Source organism: Marmota marmota, unplaced genomic scaffold, assembly GCF_001458135.2.
Source record: "Marmota marmota marmota unplaced genomic scaffold, marMar, whole genome shotgun sequence".
Taxonomy (NCBI): Eukaryota; Metazoa; Chordata; class Mammalia; order Rodentia; family Sciuridae; genus Marmota; species Marmota marmota.
This window is the reverse complement of record NW_026000185.1, coordinates 14,815,620-14,836,485: the sequence shown is the minus strand read 5'-3', so window position 1 is coordinate 14,836,485 and position 20,866 is coordinate 14,815,620. Positions and strand designations below refer to the sequence as shown.

Below are 20,866 nucleotides of genomic sequence, written 5' to 3'. Positions count from 1 at the left end.
TCTCACCCTGTATAAAATAAACTCAAAATAGATAAAAGACTTAAATCTAAAACCTGAAACTTGTATTCAAAGAAAACATAGGGAAAATACTTCAAGGTAATGGCATAGGTAGTGATTTTTTTAATATGACTCCAACAGCACAGGAAACCAAAGCAAAAAACCGAAAATGACAATTTGGATTGCATCAAACTGAAAAGTTTCTGTACAGCATAGGGAATAATCAAAATAACAAAGTGACAACTAACTGAATGGGACAAATACTATCTCACCCAGTTAGAATGGATATTATTATTAAAAAAATTGCTGGTGAGGATGTAGAGAAAAGGGAATTCTCATATACTATTGGTGAGAATGTAAATTAGTTTAACCAATGTGGAGAACAATATGGAGGCTACTCAAAAAGCTAAAAATAGATCTACCGTAAAATCCAGTGATACCACTTCTGGATATATATTCAAAGGAAATGAAATTAGCACACCAAAGACATACCCATATGCCCATGTTTATTGTGGCACTATTAACAATAGCTAAGATATGAAATCCACCTAGGTACTTGTCAACGAATGAATGGATAAAGAAAATATGGCATATATGCACAATATTTATCCAGTCACAAAGAAGAATGAAATACAGTTATCTGCAGAAAAACAGACAGAACTGAAGGACATGTTAAGTGAAAAAAGACACAGAAAGACAAGTATTACAAATTCTCTCAGATGTAGAAATCAAAAAAGAGTCAACTTGAATGTAAAATAGTGATTATGAAGAGGTTAGAAAGCGGGAGAAGGTAGATAAAGGAAGGCATCAGTGTATCTGTAAGCGTGTGTTCAAACACCACACTGCAAACCACAAATGTGTACAATGAATACATGTTAATCAAAAATAAAAATTCTAAAAGGTATATTGATAAGAGAATTGAAAATAGACAAAGCATGGGTATATCTAGTAAGTTCACCAAATGTATAGATTGAAAAGATAAAATAAAAATTTTAAAAAACCACTTCAAATTTACAATAAACATTTTCTCATCTATTAAATATAAATATTTAACAGATATGACACACTAGTATACAACTGTGATAATAAAAATAAGAGAGCTGAAGGATCTGCTTACCAGGACTTCCTCCATCATTAAGATTCGGGTTCCTGGGGCCTTGAGAAGGATGATCAGGAAAAAGATAAGCTGTTTTCCAGCCTGCCTTGTCTGGCCACCAGATAGTCCTCTGTACTCTTGTAAAACGCAGATGATATTTTACCTAGAAGTAGCAAAAGAAAATAAGCTATGTTTAAAACCAAACAAATCTGAAAAAAAATTAGAAAAGTTCAGGCCAAATAAAAAACCATGCAATTTGAGGGATGAGCCTCATCTGAGGTCAAAGTGGCTGTGAATTCCTGGAAAAAACCAATAATATCTACATTTTAATTCTCAAAACACAGATAATGAACAAAACAAGATATACACATGGCCCATTGGTACATTAAAAGATTCTTTTTTTGTTGTTCTTTTTAGTTATATATGACAGCAGAGCATATTTTGACATATTTATACAAACATGAAGTACATCTTATTCCAATTAGGATCCTTGTGGTTGTATATGATATGGACATTAAAAATTCTTAATGTCATGTAGTGAAATAAATGTAAATTAAAACTACAGAGATATCTGATATCCTTCTTACCTATCATATCACCAATCTATCTGCTTGCAAAGCTGTAGATAAACAAGCATTTTTCTTTTCAAAAATTTTTTTAGTTGTAGATAGACACAAAAATTTTATTTATTTATCTTTATGTGGTGCTGAGGATCAAACCAAGGGCCTCACAGGTGCTAGGCAAGCACTTTACCAATGAGCTACAACCCCAGCCCAACAAACGAGCATTTAAAAAAATTTTACATGGAATGAAAATCACACAACTCCAATAGAGAATCAGGCAATGCCTAACAAAAATACACATGGATTGTTTTAGTCCATTTAATGTTGCCATACTAGAATTTTAGATTAAATGATAATGAAATTTACTTTCTTATAGTTATAGAGGCTGAGAATTTCAATTTTTAAGGACAAGCATGTTTGATGATTCTGATTCAAAGGTGATGTCTTATCCTCTGGAGTGAAGGAATGCTTTTTCTCTACAAGGTAAAAGGTTAAAGGCAAAGTAAAACACAAGCCAAAAGGGGCCAAACTCTCCCTTCCATAACACTATTAATTCCACCAATAAGGGCAGAGTCCTCTTTTCCTAACTACCTCTTAAAGGTACCCCCTTAATACTATTACAATGGCAATTAGATTTCAACATGAATTTTGGAGGCAAAAACCATTTTAACTATAGCTCATTTACTAATTGATTCAGAAATCTCATTTACAGGAACAGACTTGGATGCAGACCTCAAATAATATTAAGAAAACATCTGCCTAAATGTCTTATAATGTTATATATGGTGTAAATATATTGGAATCAACTGCAAAGGAGACTGCTGAAACTATGGTATCATTACACAATAGGGTGGTATGATCTCTTCAAGGCATAGCCAGGAAATGAACCATACACAGTGAAAGTATGAGAATTTTGAGATATTATACAGGTAACAATAGCAGAAAAGTACCTGCCAGACGTATAACTAAGGGAACAAAACCAATATGTTGAAATTATTAAAAGTTATAAATATAGAGGAGAGACCCTGAGGGGCTAATACATAGACCTCTGAAGAGGTGACAGAGTCAGGTAGAGGGCTGTCTCTCTTAGGTTGAAGGAGGGATCCTTTGAGACTGGGACTTAGATTCCTTAATAAGCTCAAGTTGCCTAGTGGTAAGTATTTGAGAGGATGCAATGAAGCTGATTTTGAAAAGTTTTGGACAATCTACAAAATGTATTTGGCTTCCACTTTGGGAAAAACTGCTACTGACAAAACAAAGAAGTGATGCTTAGAAGACTTTCAGAAGAATTAAAAGCAGACAGAAAGCCAATAAGAACGTTCTTTCTCTCCAAGTCTTGCAAATTGTCTCCAGAGTCCAGGATTAGGAAATGTAACACATTTCTGGGAAAGCAGAAATGCAATGAATGTATCAAAGGGCAGAGTACAGAAGGATGGGTTCGGAAACAAAGAAACATGAAAAATGTGTGTGTGTATGTGTGTGTGTATACACACACACATACACACACATATTATATATACACACACACATTATATGTTTATGTCTATTCGAAGTGAATTCACCTATTATGAAATGCACAAATCATAACTGTACACTGAGTTTTGACAAATGACAATACATACACTTATTGTAACACAAAACACTAGCAAGATGCACAGTGCCTTCATTTCTGAAAGTTCACTTATGCCCTTGGCCCAATGAATCCCTCTAATACCCCTCATCATATATTTATTTTGCCTATTATGGAAGTTCATGTGGAAATACACAGTATTATTCTCTTTTGTAAAGGTTTCTTTGATTCAACGTGATGTTTTTGAGATTCAGTTATGTAATTACTTTTTTCAGTCATTGATTCCTTTTTGTTACTGAGCAAAATTTCATAGTATGAGAGTTCCAAAGGCTCTACACTGCATATTTTTCATGTCTTTATTGGCCATTCATGCATGTCCCCTGCAGAACTATCCTCATATCACAATTTGAATGTCTTCTTCTTATTGAGCTATAGGACTTTTTAAAATATCTTGGATATCAGCACATTATCAGATTTATGCTTCACAAATAATTTATCCAAATGTTGTGTCTTCTAAGTTCATTTCCTGAGGTATACTTTTTTAAATGTTTTTATTCTAATTTGTTATATATGACAGCAGAATGCATTACAATTCATATTGCACATATAGAGAACTGTTTCATATCCCTGGTTCTATACAAAGTATATGCACACCATTTTGTCTTCATACATGTTTTTAGGGTAATGTTATCCATCTCATTACACCATCTTTTCTACCCCCATGCCCTTTCCCTTTCCCTCCACTCCTTTGCTCTATCTATAGTTCGTCTTATTTTCCCATGTTTCTTCTCCCAACACCACTATAAATCAGCCTCCTTATATCAGAGAAAACATTTGGGATTGGCTAACTTCACTTAGCATAATATTCTCCAACTCCATCCATTTACCTGCAAATGCAATGATTTTATTCTCTTTTATTGCTGAGTAATATTCCATTGTGTATATACCACAGTTTCTTTATCCGTTCATCTATTGAATGGCATCTAGGTTGGATCCAAAGTTTAGCTATTGTGAATTATACTGCTATAAACATTGATGTGATTGTGTCCCTGTAGTATGCTGTTTTTAAGTCCTTTGAGTATAGACCGAGGAGAGGGACAGCTGGGTCAAAAGGTGGTTCCATTCTAAGTTTTCCAAGGAATCTCCATACTGCTTTCCATATTGGTTACAGCATTTTGCAGTCCCACCAGCAGTGTATGAGTGTGCCTTTCCCCCTACATCCTTGCCAACACTTGTTGTTTGTATTCTTTTTTTAAAATATTTTTTTTAAGGAGTTGGGGCCTAATCTGACATGATGGAGATTTGGGCCTACTTTTTCTTTTATCAGACGTAGGGTCTCTGATTTAATTCCTTGGTCCTTGATCCACTTTAGGTTTAGTTTTGGGCAGGGTGAGAGAGAACTGTTTAATTTCATTTTGTTGCATGTGGATTTCCAGTTTTCCTAGCACCATTTGTTTTTGGCACTTTTGTCTAACATAAGATAACTGTAATTATGTGGGTTAGTCTCTATGTCCCCTATTCTGTACCATTGGACTACCAGTCTATTTTGGTGGCAATACCATGCCATTTTTTTAAAAAAAAAATTTTGTTAGACCTTCATATTTATATGTGGTGCAGTGCCTCACTCATGCTAGGCAAGCACTCTACCACTGAGCCACAATCCCAGCCCCATCCATGCCATTTTTGTTACTATTGCTCTATAGTATAGTTTAAGGTCTGGTATAGGAATGCTACCTGCTTTTACTCTTCTTCCTAAGGACTGCTTAGCTATTCTGGGTGTCTTTTTTTTAACAAATGAATTTCATGACTGCTTTTTCTATTTCTTTTTTTTTTTAATATTTTTTAGGCAGCCCAGCCCAGCCTGGAGGAGGAAGCCCGGAGCCAGCCCAGCCCAGCGCGGAGGAGGAAGCCCAGCCCAGCCCCGCCCCGCGTGCTAGTCTGGAGGAAGCCCATCAACACTTAAAACCCATCAAAGGGGGTGTGGCTACCAGCATGGTTCTGCAGCTGATCCAGGTACCTGGTTTCCAACTCCTCCACCCGTAGCTGCGATAACTCAAAATATTTCCCACAAGCTTTTGGGGGTTGTAGCTATCAACGCAAAACAACAACTGTACAGGCACCTGGTTTCCACCTCAGAGACTAGAGTAGGGAAGATACAGGTGGAAGCTCATGTCCTTTCATACTGGCTATACCCACCACCCTGAACACAGAGGCTCAAGCTAGGAATAGACAACGCCACCTACTGGAAGCAAGGAAAACAGTGTTCTGAAAGACTTGACTTTTCTCTTTCTCTCTTTTCTTCTCTCTCTTTCACAACCTCCACATATGTGAAACCAAGGACTGTGCATGAACAACCAAATCACCAAAATAATATAATATAGAGGAATTGCATATACCCCATCTTCCCCCCATTTTTTTCTTTATTTCTATCTTCTTTTTCCTTCTCTCTTATTTCTCTTTTCTTCCTTGTTATTTTTTTCTTTTCTTCATTCGTATTCCCTCTATCCCACTTTCAACCTCCTAACTTTTGCTATCTATACATAGGATAACTATCTAAATACAGATAAAAGGTTGAGTCTATACATTCTTCCATAAATTACCAGTCTATTGGTTAGAGTTCCCCAATGTTGCTAAGTTAGTTTAACCTCATACCCTCACCCCTTTCCCTCTAAGTATAACATCCTTCGTCTGAAATTAAGTTTTCTTTATGCCACCAGATATGGTATGCCTTTTATGAAACTAATAACTATATTCTTAAGTAATAATTAAAACCAATATCTGTAGACTTAGAATCTAACTATAAATGTATTAATAATGAAAACTTGTGCTTAGGTGATGTACTGTTGATATTGGAAACTGTTAACATTGTCTTTCTCTGCAAAAGAGGGATTTAGGAGCTATAAAAGAACAATATAAATATATAAGGGGAAAAACATTAACACAACAGTTTCACAAAGCTAGAAAGAAACATGAGCAGTATGAAAAGACAAGGAAAGAAAGGACCACAAACAATACAGGTCAATTCAACATTAGATGATGTAATATCTGCAGCTGATGGAATGTCAGGTAAAAGAGTTCAGGATATACATGCTTCAGATGATCTGGAGTCTCAAGGAAGACATTATACAGCAAATTCAGACAATGAAAGATCACTTTGACAATGAATTACATAAACAAATCCAAGAAGCAAAAGATCAACTCTACAGGGAGATAGAGAATAAAAAAAAAAACAAAAAAAACCCAGAAATCCTGGAAATGCAGGAAACAATAAACCAAATTACAAACTCAAATGAGAGTATTACCAGCGAAGTAGAACACTTAGAAGATAGAACTTCAGACAACGAAGACAAAGTTTTTCAACTTGAAAAGAACATAGACAGCTCAGCGAGAATGTTAAGAAATCATGAGCAGAATATCCAAGAATTATGGGATAACATAAAGAAACCAAACTTAAGAGTTATTGGGATACAAGAGGGTATAGAGGTCCAAACCAAAGGAATGAGCAATCTATTAGACCAGAATAGCTAAAGTAATTCTAAGCAGGAAGACCAGAATAGCTAAAGTAATTCTAAGCAGGAAGAGTGAAATTGGTGGTATCGCGATTCCAGATTTTAAACTATACTATAGAGCAATAGTAACAAAAACAGCATGGTACTGGCACCAAAACAGGCTGGTAGACCATTGGTACAAAATAGAGGACACAGAGACAAATCCACAAAATTACAACTACCTTATATTAGACAAAGGTGCTAAAACCATGCAATGGAGAAAGGATAGCATCTTCAACAAATGGTGCTAGGAGAACTGGAAATCCATATGCAACAAAATGAAATTGAATCCCTTTCTCTCACCATGCACAAAAGTCAACTCAAAATGGATCAAGGAGCTAGGAATCAGACCAGAGACTCTGCGTCTAATAGAAGATAAAGTTGGTCCTAATCTTCATCACGTGGGGGCAGGCCCCAAATTTCTTAATAAGACACCTATAGCACAAGAGTTAAAACCAAGAATCAACAAATGGGACGAATTCAAACTAAAAAGTTTTTTTCTCAGCAAGAGAAATAATATGTGAGGTGAATAGGGAGCCTACATCCTGGGAACAAATTTTTACCCCTCAAACATCAGATAGAGCTCTAATCTCTAGAGTATACAAAGAACTCAAAAAGTTAAACAACAAAAAAGCAAATAACCCAATCAACAAATGGGCCAAGGACCTGAACAGACACTTCTCAGAAGAGGATATACAATCAATCAACAAATACATGAAAAAATGCTCACCATCTCTAGCAATCAGAGAAATTAAAATTAAAACTACTCTAAGATACCATCTCACTCCAATAAGAATGGCAGCCATTATGAAGTCAAACAACAATAAGTGCTGGCAAGGATGCGGGGGGAAAAGGTACACTCATACATTGCTGGTGGGACTGCAAATTGGTGCAGCCAATTTGGAAAGCAGTACGGAGATTCCTTGGAAAGCTGGGAATGGAACCACCATTTGACCCAGCTATTCCCCTTCTCGGACTATACCCAAAAGACCTAAGAAGAGCATACTACAGGGACACAGACACATCAATGTTTATAGCAGCACAATTCACAATAGCTAGAATGTGGAACCAACCTAGATGCCCTTCAATAGATGAACGGATTTTAAAAATGTGGCATTTATACACGATGGAATATTACTCAGCACTAAAAAATAATAAAATCATGGCATTTGCAGGCAAATGGATGGCATTAGAGCAGATTATGCTAAGTGAAGTTAGCTAATCCCTAAAAAACAAATAACGAATGTCTTCTCTGATATAAGGGGGGTGACTCAAAATGGGATAGGGAGGAAAAGCATGAGAAGTAGACTACCACTAAATAGGGAAGAGAGGTGGGAGGGGAAAAGAGGGAGAAGGGGAATTGCACAGACGATGAAAGGAGAATCTCATTGTTATACAGAATACATATATGTTGTAGTAATGAGAAAAAGAAAAAAAAGTGTGTCACATTAGATTGGATAGAGAGAAAGGATAGGAGAGGAGGGGAGGAGTAGGGAGGATAGGAAGGGCAGCAGAATAGACAATATGATTGATATATGTACATTCCATGTATGTATTATATATCAAAATGCATTCTACTGTCATGTATGACTAAAAATAAATAAAAACTAAAAAGAAATATTTTTTAGTTGGTGATGGACCTTTATTTTATTTATTTGTATGTGGTGCTGAGAATTGAACCAAGTGTCTCACACATGCTAGGCAAATGCACTACCACTGAGCCACAACCCCAGCTCCTGCTTTTTCTATTTCTATGAGGAATGTCATTGGGATTTTGATTGGAATCACATTGAATCTGTATAATGCTTTTGGTATTATGGTCATTTTGACAATATTAATTCTGCCTATCCAAGAACAAGGGAGATCTTTCCATTGTCTAAGGTTTTCTTTATTTTTTTTCTTTAGCGTTGTGTAGTTTTCATTGTAGAGGTGTTTCACCTCTTTCATTATGTTGATTCCCAAGTTTCCTTTTTTTTTGAGGCTACTATAAATAGGGTAGTTTTCCTTGTTTGCCTTTCAGAGGATTTGTCACTGATATACAGATAAGCCTTTGATTTATGGGTGTTGATTTTTTATCCTGCTACTTTGCTAAATTCATTTACTAGTATTAGAAGTTTCCTGGTGGAATTTTTTTAGTTTTCTAGGTATAGAATCATATTGTCAGCAACATTGCTAATTCTTCTTTTCCTGTGCATATTCCTTTAATTTCTTTTGTCTAATTGCTCTGGCCAGTGTTTCAAGAACTATGATAAATAGAAGTGGTGAAAGAGGGCATCCCTGTCTTGTTCCATTTTTTAGAGGGAATGTTTTCATTTTTTCTCCATTTATAATGATGTTGGCCTGGGGCTTAGCGTAGACAGTGTTTACAATGTTGAGTTATGTTCCCGTTATCTTTAGTTTTTCTAGTGTTTTGAATATGAAGGGGTGCTGTATTTTGTTGAATGCTTTTTCTGCATCTATTGAAATTATCATATGGTTCTCTTTAAGTCTATTGATGTGATGAATTACAATTATTGATTTCTGTATGTTGAACCAACCTTGTATCCCTAGGATGAAACCCACTTTATCATGGTACACTATCCTTTTGATATGTTTTTGTATTAGGTTTGCCAGAATTTTACTAAGAATTTTTGCGTCTATATTCATTAGAGATATTAGTCTGAAGTTTTCTTTCTTTGATGTGTCTTTGCCTAGTTTGGAATAGGGTGATAGTGGCCTCATAGAATGAGTTTGTAAGTGCTCCCTCTTTTTCTATTTTATGAAATAATTTGAAGAGTATTGGTATTAGTTCTTCTTTAAAGGTCTTATAGAACTGTGCTGTGTATCCATCTGGTCCTAGGTTTTCTGGTTGGTAGGATTCTGATGGCATCTTCTATTTCATCATTTGAAATTGATCTGTTTAAACAGTGAATATCATTCTGATTCAATTTGGGCAAATCATATGACTCTAGAAATTTGTCAATGACTTAGATATTTTCTATTTTATTGGAGTAAAAGTTCAATTGAAAACATCACCAACAGATTAGACCACTTGGAAGACAGGACTTCAGACATTGAAGACAAAATATATAATCTTGAAAAGAATGTAGACCACACACTGAAAATGGTAAGAAACCATGAGCAGAACATTAAAGACATATGGGATAGCATAAAAAGACCAAATTTAAGAGTTATTGGGATAGAGAAAGGCACAGAGTTCCAAACCAAAGGAATGAGCAATTTATTCAAAGAAATAATATCAGAAAATTGTCCAAACATGCAGAATGAATGGGAAAACCAAATTCAAGAGGCTTACAGGACACCAAATATACAAAATCACAATATATCCACATAGAGGCACATTGTAATGAAAAATGCCTAACATACAGAATAAGGAGAGAATATTAAAATCCATGAGAGAAAGGAATCAGATTACATATAGGGGGAAACCAACTAGATTATGTGTAGATTTTTCAACCCAGACCCTAAAAGCTAGAAGATCCTGGAACAACATATATCAAGCTCTGAAAGAAAATGGATGCCAACCAAGAATCTTATATTCAGCAAAATTAAGCTTTAGATTTGATGATGAGATAAAAACCTTCCATGATAAACAAAAGTTAAAAGAATTTACAAGTCGAAAGCATGCTCTATAGAACATCCTCAGCAAAGTATTCCATGAAGAGGAATTTGAAAAACAACAATAAAAATATGCAGTAAAGGAAAACTAATCAAAGGAAAAGTCAAGTCAAGTTAAATAACAAAAATAAACAAAAATTTCTGGGAATACAAATCATGTGTCAATAATAACCTTGAAGGTTAATAGCCTAAACTCACCAATCAAAAGACATAGACTTACAGATTGGATTTTAAAAAAAGACCCAACAATATGCTGCCTCCAAGAGACTCATCTCATAGGAAAATACATCCACAGACTGAAGGTGAAAGGTTGGGAAAAACCATACCACTCACATGGACTGTGGAAACAAGCAGGGATTTTCCATCCTCATATCAAATAAAGTAGACTTCAAGCCAAAGTTAATCAAAAGGGATAAAGAAGGACATTTCACAGTGCTTAAGGGAACCATTCATCCACAAGACATAACAATAATAAATTTATATGTCCCAATCAATGGAGCATCTGTGTTCATCAAACAAACTCTTCTCAAGTTCAAATAGACCACAACACATAATTCTGGGTGACTTTAACACACCTCTTTCACCACTGGGTAGATCGTTCAAACAAAAGATGAACAAAGAAACTATAGAACTCAATAATACACTCAATAACTTAGACTTAAGTGACATATGTAGAATATTTCATCCTTCAATGAACAAATACACTTTCTTCTCAGCAGCACATGGATCCTTCTCTAAAATAGACCATATATTGTGCCATAAAGCAACTCTTAGCAAATATAAAATAGTAGAGATACTACCTTGCATTCTATCAGATCATAATGGAATAAAATTAGAAATCAATGATAAAATAAAAAATAAAAGCTATTCCAACATTCGGAGAATAATTAATATGCTACTGAATGAATAATGGGTTGTAAAAAATGTCAAGGAGGAGATTAAAAAATTCTTATAGGTGAATGAGAACACAAATACAACATGTTGAAATCTATGGACACTATGAAGGCAGTATTAAGAGGAAAATTCATTGCATGGAGTTCATTTCCTTAAAAGAAGAAACAGTCAACAAATAAATGACTTAACATTACAACTCAAAGCCCTAGAAAAAGAACAAATCAACACCAAAAGCAGTAGAAGACAGGAAATAATTAAAATCAGAGCTGAAATCAATGAAATATCAATATCTTTAGTGGAAATCTTTTTTTTCAGGTGTAGATGGACACAACACAATGCCTTTATTTTTATGTGGTGCTGAGGATAGAACCCGGGTCCTGCCCATGCTAGGCAAGTGCTCTACCGCTGAGCCAGAATCCTAACCCTTTAGTGAATATCTTAAAACACAATTCAATTATGCCTTATTAATCCACCAAAGCAAAAATATGTATATATACTATTCAGCATACGAAAGTTACACATTGAAAGTGCATGTATATCTTCCTTAATTGGCCCCTCATTAAATTTACATTTGGTCATCCTTACTTTTAACATGTAGAGAATTCTTCATAAAGGTAGGTCATTATAAATTAAGAAAAATTACTTCAGCACAAAACATATTCTCTGCTTATTGAAATCTTAACCTCAATCAATTCTCCATTGTAAATTCGGATAAACCCACAGTTTCTTGGACAGCTAAGAGACAGACAAATTTTACTAAAAGTCTTGGCCAACTCATTGCATATTTGCCTCCTGAAATGAAAAATAAATTAGAATTGAAGCAGTGTATTGCCATAACTTACTTTAAAGGTAAGCAGGTTCTACTATATTTATAGAACTTAAACAGGAGACACTACTAGAAATCTCCAACAGAAGTGCTTTTAAGGAGAAACTAGTTTTAAACTTTGAGATAACATAGGACAAACCCTATAAAATTCATTTCTTTCTCCAAAAGCAATGGAAAATCCTTTTGAAACTTCACATCTTCAGTTATCAATATTACTGCATTATGGAACTAGTACAATCCTGCATAGCCTTGATCAAAATGACAAGGCACAATAAAAAAGTTAAAGCTATTAAATGAACAAGTGAAGTCATTGAAGATAAGTTAAGGCCTTGAAGTGAAGTAATCAGTCTAATTTAAAACTGAAGTATAAACCATAAATTATCTACCTGAAATGAAAGCAATATGCCTTTTCAGCTTCTGTTCTGTGGACAAGAAAACAGAAACAACTCTTGCTTATGGTTTGTGTATTAGAATCCTTCTGGACCTGGAGGAGTAAAAGTCAATTCCTTTTTTTCCTATTGTTCATAGAAGATTTCAAGACTGCTTTAGCCATTTGAGTGGAATGCCAAACTGCAGACACTGTAGACACTAGTTTTTGGAAGGCTTCTGCTACTAATGAGAGTGAGGCTGAATCATGGATGTTCACCCTGCTTTACATCCAAGTTGTTGAAGTACACTGCACCTAAGTCCATGGCTTACGCTTTCAACTGTTCTGCCCTGTGCAAATCTGCAAGGACAAGGGTACCAGCAACATTTTCATTTTCAACATTTTACTACACAAAGCTTCTTGACACATGACCTTCAGCCATTCCAGTTCATATTTGTCTGTAGCTCCCAACAAGTTGTCTGCCATTTAATCAAGATTTGGTGCTTTTCCCTGTGTAAATGAATCTCCTTTCTTTAAAAACCTCAGGGTCTAAATCATGATTTCCACTTGATTTTTTTTTTGCTTTCTTCCATTTCATTTTCAAACATTGCATTAAAAATTGGGGATCAAGCTGCAAAGCACAGATTTATGAACTTTAAATTCTTGTCCTCTTATAAAAAAAACCCTGCAATCTGTAAATCTTGTTTTCTCCCAGAGATTACCTAAATCTTCTGCTAGTCGACATTCAGGCACCTTCAAAATATTTGTATTTGTATGCCCCAATATGTTTACTCAATCTTGGATCACACTCACTCGTCTATAGCACCTTTTGTAGGGGATGGGGAGGAGGCAGTTTCTTTAGGTGGGGCAGTGCAATGCTTCCTCCTCTTCTGCAAACAGTGCTGGAATTGTTCACAAAATAATGTAAGCTTGTCATCTGGTAAAAGACCATTAGCTCCATTAAGCAAAAAACCCTTTCTAAAGATTTTTTTAAATCCCCAGTCCTTCCCTTGCACAAACCAATATGCTCTTTGGCTTTCCATTGCTTTTGTTTCTTCCCTTTTAGTGTTCAGAATAGAAATTTGAATTTTGCTTGATTTTCACTTTTGGGGCTGCTGTAACTTGGGCAAGATGAAAATGTTGAACTTTTTAACACTTCACCCATTTCCTCTCAACAAAAACTGAAGTTATTAATGGTTCAATGTAGGGAAACTTTACTATTTTAACCTGTGTAATACCAGTTTTCTGCTATATATAGACATATATCTCCAGGCAGAGGTGGGCTGGGTTCCCAAGACAGTGCCACTGTTTTTTAGGATTTATGCAATAACCCACACAACTGAGTACTTTACCCAGACACGCGCAGGGCAGCAGTGAGTAGGCCCCATGGTGGCCAAGGCGGCCAGGGAGCAATGTTGTGAATGTGGGCAGGAGCTTTATGGCGGCGAATCCCCATGGTGCCACCTCTGCAGAGCCTCATCCCTTCCCTTGGGTCCAGGTCCGCCTTCCTTTCCTATCTACTATTCCTAAACTTCTCCAGGATAAACAAACCCCACGCTCCCATCCGCTCCAGCTTCCGAGATATGATTCTAGCCCTAGCCCAGCCTGCCCCCGATGGCCTAAAGTGAATTTTTTAAAAATCAAATTTTTATTAAGATAATTATATATTGTTAGATGAAATTATAAACAGATTCTGGGCACGCCTTGACCATTTCCTCCAAAAATGCAACATATTATGAAACTATAGCATATCACAACCAAGATAATGATATTGATACAATTCACCAATCTTATTCACAGTTCCACAGTTTTACTCATACTTGTGTTAAATTGTATGTATTAAGTTGAGTACAATATTATCTCGTGTAACTCTGTTTGTACATCACCACAGTCAAGATACCAAACAGTTCTATCATCTCTTATTTCTGATACCTATTCTCCTGACAATCAAGAGTATATTCTTCATTTCTAAAATTTTTGTCATTTAAAGAATGATATAGAAATTGAATTGTAAGTATTCATCCTTTGGCATTGCCTTTTTTTTTTCATTCAACATAATTCCCTGGAGATACACCTAAATAGTTTTATATATTAATTGATTATTTTTTATTAATTTTCCATGGTACCACAGCTGAGGAACACATTTCCACTTTTTAAATATTATAAAAAAGAAACAGATGTGCATCAAGTGAGTAGGCACACAAGTGGTTCAGGCAAGGGGTCTGTTTTATTAAAGGAGATACAACAATGGGAACCTGACCCATCTATGGATCTACTACTATTCTTACCTTTTTCCATATCACTCAGAAGTAGCAGGCCTGAGAGAAGAAAATAAAATGGCCTATTAAATTTCATCACAGGAATCATCGTAGGGACAACCCACTGTTAATCTTAGGTCTTATTTTACTGTATTCAGCAAATGTAGTTAACAGTAACTCATACATAACATTGTGTCCTTAACAGCTAGAATATAAAGACATGTGAATAAAGGTTTAGAAGTAGAATTTCCCCTTCTTAAAACCACTCCCTACCTATGTGTAGAAATTGCATTTCCCATCCCTATAATTTTAAGCTCTGCTAAATTCAAGGCCTTGTTTCCTGGAGTAAGGTTAATAGTCCCAAATAGGGAAAGTAGCAGTGTTTCCATTGAGAATTGTATGATTACTGCATGGTTATACTGGTTTATTCATGGCATTGTACCAACAAATAAAAGGCTTATCATATAAAAGGGAGAAATTAACCATGATTAACATAAAGATTTAGAATTGGTATTATACGATGAATGTGGAGAGAACTCTGTATGTCTGAAATAGAAGTTTCACTGGAGCACCGCCAGGTATTTGTTTTTCCACAGTTAATAGTGAACATGCATTTTCAAAAATCATGGCCTGAAAACTAAGAACTCAAGAGGGATATAGTTTACCTGACTAGGCAAACAAGCTAAACCCTCTATAGCGTTGGTCAAGAATGACTAAAATCTAGACCATGAAGGTTATTTCCTTATATTAAAATGTGTCTCTTGAAATACCCATAGTAATGTCTGTGTTCCCATATGAATTCTGACTAATAGAAATATGCACAGATTTTATTATGAAAGGAGAGAGAAGGCAAGTGTAAGTACTGAAATGAAAGTCTGAGAGTATACAAGAATAGTCCAAAAAATAATAATGTGACCAAAGTCTTATGGAAAAAAATAACATGGTAAATACAAGTTAACTTCTAGTAGTTAAGTATTATTAGAGTAATTCAAGTAAGGAGTTGAAGGAATGGGACTGGAGAGATATCCAGGCACCAGTACACTGATAGCCACAAATCATATGCAAAACACTCTGGACATGAGCTTATTGCAATGAGAACAAATCAGGCTTTTAATTAGGACAGTAGCATGACCATATCTCAAGTTGAGATGGATCACTGTGGCATGCATGTAGATAAAGAAAAGATCCCATCAAGAAAGTCAATTTAAATAGGGGGAAACTGGTAGAAATTAGAAAGCCTATGCTACAAATGAAGTCATAAACAGAGATCACATTATTTGTATGGAAACCCATCAAAATAGCCCAAGAACCTGAGGGAAAAAATTGAGGAATTTTAGTGTCATAAACCTAGTATAAATATTTGGAGAAAAAAACCAGTCTATCAGTAGTGAGAATGAAACTTGAAATGGCATGAAGACACTATGAGCCAATGTATACTGAGAATTATATATATTCTTAAATCCATATCAGTATATGGATAATTTTAAATTGGTAAATGGGAGGAGGCTGGTACAGAATAATATAGTCACAAAAGGATGAGAGAGAAAGATAATTTACTGTATTATTAACATATAATTTGTTCCTTGTATTAACAAGCATCTGTAACATAAATAAAAGGATTTGACTTGACTTCTGTATATTATAGATTGATCACTTATTTCTGTCTCCATCAGGGTAGGATATCTATAAAATCTGCTAAAGAGACATCAGGTTCAAAGCATTATCCTTCCCTTTCCTTCCCATGGCCTCTAATCAGATTCTCCACAATCCTAATGCTAACTCAATGTGGCTAAGCCTTAATCACTGGTGTCTTAAGAAAGTAATTAAATTCTCTTTCAAAAAAGAAAACTTTCCATCATTGGTAGTCTGTCTGCTAATAAAGAGGCATCTGCTTTGAAACTTATTTGTTTTACCACCCTTTGCAGAACTAGAAGTGCTGCATTAGTAATCAAAGTTTTCTATGAATCTTAGGCCTTATGTGTGGAAGACACAGTTCTTCCCTTATCATAATGCAGTGGTGGTTAGAAGTACAGGTTATTAAAGTTACTCATACCTGGATTCATATTCTTGTTCCATTATATACTACTAGTATGATCTTGAGAAAGTTAATTTCTTCATTTATAAAACAGGCTTAATATCTAACTTACTAAAACCCCAAGAAGCTAGAAGTACAATTATGAGAACACCATTTATTTGGAAAACTAAATAAATTTTCTTACCTGAAGTGGCAAAGGATCACTGCTATTTTTGAAGTCACAGTCAAACACGATGGCAGCAAGCACTTTTTGAGACTCATAATCATACAGAATGTACTTTTCAAACTCACTTTCTGAAGAAAAGCCTCGAACTAAAGGGAGAAAAAAACTGTCTACTTAAATAAAAATATATGATAATCCATCCTATTTGAGCAGTTGGATACTAACATTACAAGGAAAGAAGCCAATCAAAATACTGAAAATTTCTCAAATATTGGCATCATCATTACCTAATAAATATTTAGTGTGCAACATTTTAGATATTTTATAAAATTTTATTATAAGTAAACATAAATATTATAAAACATATATAAAGGTTAGTCATTAGTCATCAGGGTAGTGCAAATCAAAAACATAGAAATGGTTGTATAACAGTTAGTGAGGATGTAGAGAAATTGGAACCTTCAAATAGTACTAACAGGAGTGTAAAGGTTTGAATAACAGTTCAGCAGTCCCTCAAAAAGTCAAACATAGTCACCATGTAACTCCTAGAGATACACCCAAGAGAAATGAAAACATGTCCACAAAAAACTTGTAGACAAATTTTCAGTATTATATATAATATCCAAAATGTGGAAACAACTCAAAATAAATATTTACATATTCAAGTAAATATAACATATCCATACAATGGGATATTATTATTCAGCAATGAAAATAAATAATGACATGGATAAACTTTGAAAACATGATGTTAATTGATATAAGCCAGTCCTAAAAGATTGTATACTGTATAATTCCATTCATTTAAAAGTTCTATAATTAGAAAATATATTAGTGTTTTCCTAATGCTAGTAGAGATGAGAGATGGAGAATTCATGGTTAAAAGGTATGGATTCTGAGTGGGTTGCAGTTCTGTGGGAGAGTGCTTGCCTAGCATGTGTGAGGCACTGGGTTTGAATCTCAGCACCACATATAAATAAATAATGGTCCATTGACAACCAGAAAATATTTAAAAAATATATAAAAGGTATGGGGTTTCTTTTGGGGGTGATAAAAATGCTCTAAATTGATTGTGGTAATGCACACCCAACTATGAATATACTAAAAGCCATTCAACTGTATACTTTAAATAGATATATGGCATGTACATTATTATCTCAATAAAATTGTTTCAAAAGAAAAAATAAAGGGATAAATAGCAATTCAAACTGTGCTTTAGAAAGAAAGAAAAACTTATTTGATGGCTCAACAGCAGTATGATGAAAACAGAGGAAGGAGTCAAAGATGACAAATCAGTAGAAATTAGTTATTCTGAAAAGGAGAGAGAAAAAAGATTGGAAAAAAGTTTAACAAAGACTCAAGGACCTTTGGAACAATACAAAATGTCCAGCATTCAGGTACTCATAGTCCCTACAAAGGAAACAGGAGGCAATGTTGAAAATTCCCCAAACTTAATGAGAGAAAAAGAAGATTCAACAGACTCAGTGAAGCCTAATCAAAACGAACCAAAAGTAACCCATATCATAATCAAACTTCTGAAAACCCAAAACAAAAAAAAAATCTTAGAAGAAGACCGACAGAAATGACATGTTACCTTGGGGGAAATAAGAATTCAAATGACCGCATATTTCTTTTCAGGAACTAAGGAAGTCACAAAAAATGGCAGGTATTTTTAAATGTTGGAAGACTATCAACCCAGAATTCTATACCCAATGAAAGTATTCTTCAGGAATGAAGTTGAATACACAGAGGAAGGCAAAGAAAGATCCTTGGATATCTTCAGATGTACTCTGAAGAATTGTTAAAGTTCTTTAAAAGAAGGAAAATTATTCCAGAAGAAAACATGGAACTTGAGGAATGAAGGAAGGGAAACAGCCATGGTAAATATATGGTAAATATGTATGCGAATCATTAATTCCATTCACATGAATATGAAGTCTATTTATATAGAAATGAAAACTACAACATAGAAAGGAAACATGTAAAGGATCTATATACCATATGTGATAAAATATCAAGTTTTAAGTAGACTGTAAAATGAAGGTATGACTACTCAAGAGCAACTGCTAATAGTATTATATAACAGAAGCCCAAGTTACCCATATTTTTCTTTCTTTCTTTTTTTAGTTGTAGATGGACATAATACCTTTATTTTATTATTTACTTTTATGCAGTGCTGAGGATTGAATCCAGTGCCTCACACATGCAAGGCAAGTGCTCTACCACTGAGCCACAACCCCAGCCCCCCCATATTTTTCTTTTGTAGATTATGAATTTGGTGTCATGTTTAAGTAATAAAGATATCTCCTATGTTCTTTCCTAAATGCTCTTATCACTTTACATTTAGATCTATGATCCATTTTGAGTTGATTTTTGCATGATGTACAAGTTTTCATTGTTTTAGCTATTGGTATACAATTATTCTAGCATCATTTGTTGAAAAAATTGTTCTTTAATCGAATTGTTTCACATCACTATCAAAAATTATTCTGCATATTAGTGTAAGTCTACTTCTGCATTTTCTATTTTTTAATTAAAAATGTAGATGGACATGATACCTGTATTTATTTATTTTTATGTGGTGCTGAGGATTGAACCCAGGGCTTTACACATGTAAGGCAAGTGCTCTACCACGGAGCCACAACCTTAGCCCTCTATTCTCTTTTATTCATTGGTGTGTCAATCCCTTTACTATTACAACACTGCCCAACTACTATAGTCATAAACCTTGAAAGTGAGGGGTGTGATACTCCCCCACTTTATTCTTTTGCAACATTGCTCTGCTCCTCTTAAAACAGTAATGTTTTAAAGGAAACCTAATGTCAAACCTTTTAAACTGATGTTTAGATTCCTCTTCACATTCTCAGTGATTTCTTTCACCACATCAATATTAGATGGGATGTAAATCAATTCCCAATCGCTGGCATTTTTTATGTAAGAAGGCAGAGTATTGATGGGTTGAGAAGTGAAATTGTAAGGCCCAGTAGATTTTATGTCAGTAAGTATGTGAAATACCAAAAGCACTACTGGAAATATAAATGATGAAAAGATTTCCAATATTGAATTAATGAGCTTCCTCCTCTAGAAGAAAAAAGATGGTATGAATTAACTTAAAAGTACAAGTTCAATGCAAATGAAAATTTTGTTATATTAAATTTCTTCCAGTGCTTCAGGGATTATGTCATACTATCCCTTTCCCTGCCCCCACTTTCTTATAGGTTATGCTATACTAGTAATTCATTGACTTTTATAAATTTGGAAGATCTACCCACAGCTCCAGAAGTAATTTTTCAAAAGTGCATGCATGCATGCATGCACACACACTGACTGAAATGTGACATATGGGCATTTGATAACATTTCCATGGATACCTTCACTTACCTTTAAGGTAAAATTTTTCCACAGGAGTACAGCAAACTGGTTGAGTGTCAACAAATCCATTCTTCCACAAAGAGAATAGGTTCAACTCTAGGGATGGAGGAAAGCTTTTCTTTTCCTTTTTTTTAAAATGTTAAGTCTCCTAATAATGTGAACAACAAACAAATAATAAGTTACTTCTCTCTCTGATGAAATAAAATTATATGTGGGTTTGTGTTGTTCTTGTCTTACATTGGTCCGTACATACCTTGGATTTTGTCCCACTTGTTGCCCCTTCTTACGTTCTTCTCCCACAAATAGCCAACTTTTCCTGTTCTTTCTAACTCTCCTTTGTTACTTTACTACTTTTAGTTATTTTTTATTCCTCCTCCTTTATAGTGGTCACCTATCTCCTGACCTCTCCTCTGTTCACTTTTGAAATATTTCAAACTTTCCCTTGGTTTCCTACCCTATTTTCTCTTTACTTAAGAAACTGCATCTCACTATCTGATAAAATTACATTGTTTATGTACTTCCTACACCATTTATGTTGTGATCATTAATAGAGTGGACA

General features: G+C 34.7%; 1 protein-coding gene and 1 pseudogene across 1 annotated transcript in view; both read right to left on the bottom strand.

Moving 5' to 3' along the window:
• Positions 1-20,524, bottom strand: part of LOC107146541 (phospholipid-transporting ATPase ABCA3-like) — a 139,150-nt gene extending 118,626 nt beyond the window's left edge. Inside the window, exons 1-4 of the mRNA XM_015490639.2 lie at positions 20,317-20,524; positions 19,764-20,016; positions 16,957-17,084; positions 1,115-1,256 (exon numbers count right to left, since the gene is read on the bottom strand). Coding sequence (XP_015346125.1) covers positions 1,115-1,256; positions 16,957-17,084; positions 19,764-20,016; positions 20,317-20,376 — 583 coding nt within the window. The 5' untranslated portion in view covers positions 20,377-20,524. The remainder of the gene's footprint in view (positions 1-1,114; positions 1,257-16,956; positions 17,085-19,763; positions 20,017-20,316) is intronic.
• LOC107146474 lies at positions 12,755-13,542 on the bottom strand (annotated as a pseudogene).
• Positions 20,525-20,866: the final 342 nt, after the last annotated feature.